The sequence below is a fragment of the Harpia harpyja genome, chromosome 12 (genome assembly GCF_026419915.1).
Source record: "Harpia harpyja isolate bHarHar1 chromosome 12, bHarHar1 primary haplotype, whole genome shotgun sequence".
Lineage (NCBI taxonomy): Eukaryota > Metazoa > Chordata > Aves > Accipitriformes > Accipitridae > Harpia > Harpia harpyja.
Genome location: NC_068951.1, coordinates 9,687,449 through 9,696,314, shown reverse-complemented (window position 1 = coordinate 9,696,314; position 8,866 = coordinate 9,687,449). Strand labels below are relative to the sequence as shown.

The window sequence follows — 8,866 nt, the reverse complement described above, 5'->3', positions numbered from 1 at the left end:
TTCCATATAAACCATCTAATAGTCTAATCTTATTCCATCTGCAGTCTATGTGTCTTTATCATGCCACTCTCTGATATTCAGAACACGCTCCTTGCCTCTCTTCTTCCATCATCACAGATCCTCTGCATCCCAATCTGGGCTTTTTGCTGTAAATTCATATGCCTTCAAAGGCCAAGGACATCTTATCTGGGCTAAAAAAGCATTGTGAGTTTTTATCACTGTAGGAAATATTTAATTATTGTTCTTTTGTAAAGTAAAAACCAAATAAAACAATCATCTTATTCCCCCTAAATAGCTGAGTATCAGCAGTGAGTGGACTGTTCCTCAAATATCCTTTTATGGGAGCTGTTAAAATCCACTTGCTGGCCCTGAAACCCTCAAATCCAAACTCTGCTTCAATGCAGCACTAAGACATCTCTCTAAAGTAAGTGTCCAGCCTCTTTAAAAAAACCCTTGCAATACATCTTAAAATACTTCATAGAAGAAATATTCTTTTTAGTAATGCAAACTACCAGAATGGAACATGCTCTGTATCAGTCTAGCATGCCAGTTTATTACCTGTGACACTATTAATGGAGGGGACTCTATCCTTTGCTGGCAACAACATGAGGTCATCTGATGGGTCCTTTCTGTCTCTAACTACTGCCACAGAAAAATCAGAGAAAAAGAGGGTTGACAACTCTGCGAGTCCTTCCCCTGCCCCACATAATAGAATCTGCAAAGCAAAAATAAGGTCAGACACTTTCAAATTGCTGCAATAGGAGAACTGGGAGATCATTTTATATCTAGTTCTAGAAAAGGCTAAAAATAAGCCCGATGTGAGGCAGAAGACAGTCTGAAAATGGATTATTCTCATTTTTCCTGTAATGTAATTTGCAGATGTGCCGTGTTTAAGACAGCAGAAAAGGTGTATGGACTAGGGATTGTTCTTTTTGTGGCTTGCACTATCTAGTCTGCAATGAGTATTTTCTTTCTAGTGTTTGTACCCACCACTTTTAAAATGAAATGTTTTTCAACACTGCTACTCAGCAAGAGTTTCCACACCTGATCAAAGGTGTTAAGAGTAAATTTTTTTTCTTATTAAATGTTTAATTTTCATTTTAGGAGAGAAGAAAATCCTACTAGAGCTGTTTAAATAACCCGATTCTTGTCATGTAAACAAATGGGTGAACCATTTAGGCTTGCAGGTCTCTCTGAAGTGCTGAGTGGTAGCTAGTTAAATACTTAAATTCCTTTGTTCTGACCAGCTGCATCAGTGCAGCTATTTATTCCTGTTCCGTGTCTGCACCAGGGATACATACTGCAGTTGTATCCTGCTGCCTGATCTGCATTGCTGTATCTTTGGCGAAAATATCCAGCATATATCATGCAGGGTGCAGAGAGGAACTGCACAACTATAAAACTTGGATATCCATGCAGAGCATCTATCTGTAGCTCTGGAAGGATATGGGAAAAAACCAGAAAATCTCATGCTTCCAGGTATAAAAACAGGGATTAAATTAAAAAAAAAAAAAAAAAAAAATCATTTGAGGGGTAGACTATCCTACACCTGCACAGGGTGGTGTTTCTCAGGAAAAATCTAGGTGAGTTTGGGTTTTCCCTCAGCAACAACTGGGAGTAGCCGTTGTTGGAGACAGCACTGCAGAATCACCCCACGCCTGCTGCAGAGCATCCGTGGTCCTGCAGGTCTGTGCCAGTGCAGAGACAGAGGATCATTGCTCAGCAATGCTCCAGATGCTTAACACTCACGCTGACTGCCCAGAAAAGAATCACGTTACACGCTAATTACATTACAGTGATTTATATGCCCTGGCACCCAAAAGTTGTCGCAGCCTGGGGAAAGGACTTCCCCCCCCCCCCCTTTTCATAATAAAAAGAGCACATTCTTCCCAATTACTGGTGAAGCCATTGCTTCTATTAAGTACCAATGTAGGCATTTCTTTTGCAGCTCTCCAGGGTGAAGCTTTGTTTTTTCAAGTTATCTGCATTATGAGGGAGGAAGAGGACATAGACAGACCACAGACACAATTCTCAGCAGTGCTGAGCTTTTACTTCCAACTAGTGAAGTACCTGAAGTACTCCTGACCTCTGTAAGTTGCCTTCTGACTGATATCTGCCAAGGCTCCACAGGTATCAGTGATGGAGCTAGGGAATAAAACGTCATCAGATTTCTGATCTGTTTCTGTAGGGCTCTGCCATGACAAGACTGTATGTGTATGTATCGTCTTCCAGAGGATCTCAAAGTATAGCTTGGGTCTCACAAATTTTCATTAAGCAGGTAAGAGAAATACAGTGCAGAGTGCAGTCATGTTTGGAAGTAAAATATGACTGCTTTAACCCTCCACTGCAGTAGTACAGAACAGGAAAGGAACAACAATACAGTCAAGTGAAATCACAGCAGAATTGTAGTTGAGTGGTTTAAAAAAGAACTGAAGTATTTATTATTACCAGTGCATAAGAGCTCTTACAGAAACCATTCTTAACCATTTTCCCTCTCTTATCACTTTGGACGGGTGGGATTAAATTTGTGTTATAAAAATTGCACCAAAAATAATGGGATTATATTAGAGTGATGTACTGTATCATGTTCTCTGCTAGTCCTAAATTTACTAAAAGCCTCTTTAAGCTGTCAGACTTATGAAGCAGCATGAAAATAGTTATAAAAGAATCGTGATTTTAAAAAAAAAGAATGGCTGTATAAAGAAATTTTTATCATGAATGGTTTTGTGAGAGGGGCAGCCTTATTGACTGGAATTCCTGTGCTAAAAAAGTAATCTACAAAATATGCCAGGAATTGTGGCAATGATAAAAGTAGCGTAAAAAAAAGTCACGAGGCTGGAAATTCTGTTTTTGAAAGGAAGTGTGGTGGAAACTGGAGGAAGCTTTACAGGAAAGAGAGGTTGGTATCCTGATACTCTTGTCCTGCCTGGAAGAAGAAATTATCTCTAAGCAAAAGCCCAGAGACCATTACACAAAGGAACAAACAAACAAAAAAATCCTAGCAATAAAACCCTGAACTACTTTTCACAGAAGCATGGCAATTAAAGCAGGGAAAGCTTAATTTCCATAGGCAGAGCTGCAGAGAGCAGCGTTACACTTCTTTGCTTCCATATTAGTTCATTAGAGAGGTCTGTGACATCTGCCCTGTGTGCCCTGACCCTACTGGTGATGAATGGGTTTAATCTCTGGCGTGTGACACCAGTGTTTGTGATTCCTGCGGGTTAATTGATTTCTTTTGGCAAAGCACATTTCCAAGTCCTGTTGTCTGAGCAGCATGGCTGACTGCAGAGGGAAAACAAGGCATCCTGAAATAAGAAATTCTCCTGTACCCAGCAAGTAATAGGTAGGATACAAGGGAGGACTGGCCAGGCAGAAAGCTATCCTTGCCAAAGGTGCGCAATGCCAAGTGCAGATGGCCTGTCAGATAGGTGGGAGCTGGACGTCGGATCTGGAGTCCAGCATGGAGTTTTAAGCTGCTAATAGCAAAATGCTCTGTTGTCTTTTCCCTCACGGGCAAGCATGCTGCTAATAACAAACAAATCCTCCCCCGTAAATTCTTCCGAGGAGACCACTGAACCTGTCAGCAATGGCAGACGGGACCCAATCGACAGCACAGACACCACTGCACATGGCAGGGAGAGAAAGAAGCCTTACTCCGCAGTTGCCAACCTTATTAAAGATACTGTCTTACTGTTCAGTAATGTGTCAAACTTGAATTAAGCTGCACTGTCCAGGAATCTGACTGTAGGATGCCAGGGTATTTTTAACATGGGAGCGGGCATATCCCAGAAACAGTGCACTAGGAGTCATTTGAGAGAAATTATTTTGTTAACCATTATTTATGACAACTGTTCTCCCTCTGTATCTGAGCCAGTTTATAACACAAAAGATCTGTGGCTGATTAATATAAAATTCATAAACAAGTGTGAATCAGACCAGGAAAGGGAAGGATGCAGAAAGAGAGCGAGCAACAAAACTACATCTGAAGCCTGAATATGTTTCTTCAAAAAGTGGACCAGTGACTGGTTGGGAAGCTGGTGGGCTTTGGACGTGAACAGAGTCCACCAGATCTGCTCAAGCTAGACAGCAACAGACAAAAATAAACACTTTTATGCAGGAGAAAGCAGAGCTGTGGGGTGTGATCTTCCTCCCACAGTAACACAACTGCAAAGCTGGTGTTTTGGTGCACTGTAAAACAATCCTGTGAAACATACCAGCGCTGGCACCTAAGCAGAGTCACCCAGTTAGCGACCAGCCTGTGACCTGTAGTGCCTCCTGCGAAAGCCCTCTTCCTTGAGAACTCCACTGGAGCTGTGATACCGGCTGGATACCACAGTGCATTGCCCAGCATAAAGGTCCGGGTGGGGTTAGACATGCTGTTAAAGATGGGAGTGACCTCAAATTCATCAGTACCTGAATACTGAAATCCTCCTTCACCACCTCAGATGCTGTCATGCCACGCTGGCAACACACGTGGTGCAAAGGGACACATATCTCCATCATAATTATAAGTAAGTGGAACAAGCACTCTCCCCTCTGAATACAGTGAAGACAAACACTGAAGTTTTCCCAGAAACAGGCGGGGGTCCTGGGCGAAGGCTAACGCTATGGCTACACAAGGGGGATTTCATCTGCTGCACTGTATCACTACCCTGTCACCAAATAGAACTTTTGGCTCCTTGCAGCAAAAAAAGCCACCCTGAGCACCTAGAAACTTATGTTCATCTTGCCATGTCCCCAGGTGATCACTACTTAGACTTGCATGTACAGCTTATGTGCGCAATTACAGAAATAGGACTGGAAGGCAGCCAGAGAGCACTTCCCATCTTCCTGCCTCAAGACCGAGCCAGGGAGGCCTTCAGAAACACTGGACAGCTTTCACGTCTTCTCCAAATAATCTGCTGTAGCATTTACCTCTTTTTTCTCTTAGGAAGTTCTTCCTAACATCTAATCTCTAATTTCACTTCCTGCAATTTAAAGCCGTTATATGCAGGTAACAAATCAGGCACACGTCAGTCATGACACATCTCCAAAGCCACACTGAAGTTCAGCTGTGCAGGACTTAACCTCCCTACAAGATACGTGATGAGGCTTTCTTTCTTCCACAATGTTTAAACATCTCATTATAGGGGGAATGTATATATCTAAAGGCACCAGGAGGCAGAAAACCTTTCCTTTCTCTGGTATTTGTGCATGTTAGTAAAATGAAGGTGGAACTGCTCTTACAGGGCCACAGCACCATCTGTGGCACTGCTTCCAAATCTCTTGCATCCATCTGATATGATCGTGTGAGCCAGAAAGTATCACCCAAACTGTGCACGCACTTATGTCAACCTCCAAACACCTTATCTTCCTTCTAGTTGTACTATGTCTAGTGACAGTGATATGCCAGGGCCCTTCTCCTGAAGGTACAGAAAGGTATACTCTGCTCTCTTTGTCTGCAGAATTACGACAGCTGTTAACCTCTGCATTGTATGTCTGCATGTCTCCCACTCTCCCAGTGGGAGAAAGGCAAAGGCAACTTATAGTCAACACCAGACTAGTCACCTGCCCACACATTCAGCATGACATTATACATAGATACTCTTATTTTTCGACAATTATGAGAAAGAGACTAACCCCAGAAGTTTGTATGTCATGTGGAAGCGTCTTCTGAATTACTGTAGTTGCCAACCGTGAGGTGGTCCGAATCGGTTTCTTTACTGAAAAACAGTAGCTTTTTTTTTACAAGCCGCAATAAGGGACTGGGAAAGACTATCTTTATTACAGCAACCCTTGAGCATGTATGTCCCCACACACAGCTTTCTTCCTTCTTGCCTGATACTCCTGCGTATTGGAGGTAGTGAGCAGGGCACAGGGGGCTGAGATGGGACTGTGGGCTCAACGTTGACCACCAAGCTCTGCAAAGTATCTCTTGCTCGTCACCTAGCAGTCCACCGGTTCCAGCACGCAGCAACCCCTCACCACAGATGGGCTGGGCTGTGGCATGCTCACGCAAGGGTACAAGGGGCCTGAGGCCTCAAACACTGTGCTCCCCTCCAGGCCATATGGCCAACAACAGAGATCCACCAGAGCAGAAGCGTGTAAAGGATGCTCAGCCAGCACGACCCAAGCCCCTGTGCTTCGTGCAGCCTCATGCACTCTGCTGAGCCGAGGTTCTTAACGCACAGCCCGACATCCTTCACCTGGAAGGACCAAGGCCAGGAAAAGAGTACAAGCATAACGTTCAAGAGAGAAAACAGGCTGCGGTACCTCCCCATTTGCAACTGCCAGGTTACTCACTGTTGTTCAGCTTTGGCTCGGTCACTTAGGAAGAAGAGGGCTGTGGCCAGGAAAAACATCCCTCCTAGGACAACGACAAACGGGCAGAGCATGAGTGCATACCCCAAGCTGAGGAACTCCCAGACTGGGGACTCCTTTGTGCTTTGTCGTATCAGGTCTGAGATCTAGGAGAGACGGGCAAAAAAATTAGTCACTTAGATGAAAAAGAGACACGATAACAGTGAAGGGAACATGATTCTCTAAACAACTGCCCACTGAACATGTGCATGAGGTTTAAAATGGAACAGTGCGTTCAGTAAAAGCTGAATGTCCCTTGCACGCTTCAGCCTTCCACATGCCACTCTGGAGCCTGGGCAACTTATGCTGTGAGCAGCCTGGCAGGAGTTCTGCTCTCCCTGTCGCTCTTCTGGCCTGATCTATTATTCTTCCAATAGCCCTCTCCATCTTCTCCCTGTCTGCTTCAGTGACTGCATCCGTGGGTGTCTAACCTTGCTGTACTGACCAAGCCTCCTGGGGTGCCGGCAGGGCCCCACTGCATTGCTCGGTGGGTGAAGGAGCGATCAATCTTCTGCAATTTCTATCAAGTCCTGCCTACTCCTACACCTTACCTACCTTTCAGCAAAAGGAGGTATTAAATTCCATTTCTGTGTATTGAGTGGGAAGGGGGAAGTGTTTTTCACAGAACAAAAAAACAGAGATCCTATCTGATTCTCAGAAGCAGAACTCAAAGATGTTTTTTTATCCCCATGTCTGAGGTATGGACCTCATTCCCTCTTCTAACCTCCTAAGTTTGCTGCGCTTTGAAGTGTAATTGTGTGCAAGATGTGACTCTGTCCCCCAGGCTCAGACAAGGCCTGTTGCATAGGGGCTGTGCTCACACTGAAGAACCACGCACCACCGAGTTTATGGGCTAAGGCAACCTGCATCTTCCGACAGCCAAAAAGCGTAATTATATGGAAGTGAAAACAAGTTTGTGTTTACACTAAAGAGCAGTGACATGCAATAGCAGTATTTAGTTCATTACGAAAAGCTTTTGCTAAAAGTCAGTAATATTTAATGACTGTTTGTAGCTAAACCAATCACGTTTTAGTATTTACTGTCCCGCAAACAACTTTACTCTCCATAAATCCAACAGAGCAGTAGCAGCAGCAGGGGTGAGTCTCAAGGCATTGGGTATTTAAATGTCCAGCTCCGTTTTTATCTGTGACCTTTTGTTGAGGCAGAAATACTAGTTTATACCAGAAGACTGCAGGGAATTTGCAACATAAAATCCTACTGCTGTGCATACACGCAAGTCAGTTCCAGAAATAGTCAAAGCTTGTGCAGCAACTTCTAAACTGCTACATTACTGCTAATGAAAAAGGTGGCGTCAGACACAAACTACAGGCAAAATCTGTCAAGGCTTAAATCTTGACGATCAAGTGAGGAAACGTCACACGCAGGAGAAATCACCAATTCCCAGCCCTGCAGCCAACTGTAGCGACCTGGAAGGTATACGTGTGTGAAGAGATGCCTCAGCAGAGGCCAAGCACAACAGAAGGTCAAAGGATGACACTCATGGGGACTCAAATGAACAGGCTGCAGAGTGTGCTTTAGCAGGGAGACTCTGGAGCATTGGTGGTCTCAGTGCCTTAACAGCCATCTTCCAGCTCAGCCTGGCTCCTGCTAGAGTGAAGGAAAGGAGGAGCAGCCAGCCTGATGCTGGAGGTGGAAGCACTGCACACAAAAGAGCAGAGGACTGTCTTCTGGGATGGAGCATTCTCAAGTAGAGAGGAGTAAATAAACACTGGAAGAGCATATCTACAGAAAGAATTGAAGGTTTTTAGCCAGACTTCTCTGTTTTATTCCCTGCCCTAGAAAGGCGGAGGAAAAAATGTCAGTGCTTGGGATATAGGTAAGGAAGTGTTCCTGTCCTCTCAAAGAGAACTTTATTCACAGTGTATAAACACACAAGGAAAAACAAGAGTGTTATGAACAAGTCTTATGTGAGAAATGATGGCTAAACAAGTCCTTAGACTGAAGACAAATAAAAGTGGCTGTTAGTCTGATAGACTTATTAAAAAATAGCAATGAGACTTGAATGTGAAAAGAATGCAGCCACAGAAAATTAGCAGAACATGCACTGCACCCTGAAGACTGGGACATCAGCTGGTAATTTATTCCCTCTTGTATCTAGACACCTTAATTCCCAATGTTTCCCTTACTCTTCATTATGAACCAAAATTTGGCATTGAATCAGCCCCTCTGTGTGCAATAGCCAGAACTGAGGCTATTCTAAAATAGAAATTTAGAAGTTCTAAACCACTTTTCATTTTTGGGAATGGATACAATTATCCTCCAAAAGGACCAGACAATAAATCACTTGACAAATTGACATGATAAATCAACAGTAGAGGATGAAAAGCCAGGCTCCCGATTGTTCTCTCTTATGGATGACATGACATACTAGGCTAAAAACAGCTTTGAAAACATAAAGTCTCCAACAAATAAAACTCCCAGTGCAGCTTGGCCCACACCTTCCCTTCTAAGGCATCGTGTTGACCTTTTATACCAACCAATCACGTTAACGTTGAATCTGCTACCT

At 43.8% G+C, this 8,866-nt stretch overlaps 1 protein-coding gene across 2 annotated transcripts in view; it reads right to left on the bottom strand.

Annotated features, from left to right (window-relative positions):
* Positions 1-8,866, bottom strand: part of LOC128149055 (sphingosine-1-phosphate transporter SPNS2-like) — a 141,824-nt gene that overhangs the window by 15,378 nt on the left and 117,580 nt on the right. The window contains exons 11-12 of one of the 2 annotated variants that reach the window (XR_008237522.1): positions 6,283-6,446; positions 5,620-5,702 (exon numbers count right to left, since the gene is read on the bottom strand). Coding sequence is in view for 1 of the 2 variants with exons in the window: in XM_052803813.1 (XP_052659773.1) it covers positions 6,283-6,446 (164 nt within the window). In the remaining variant the exon portion in view is untranslated. The remainder of the gene's footprint in view (positions 1-5,619; positions 5,703-6,282; positions 6,447-8,866) is intronic. The other variant, XM_052803813.1, reaches the window with a different exon arrangement.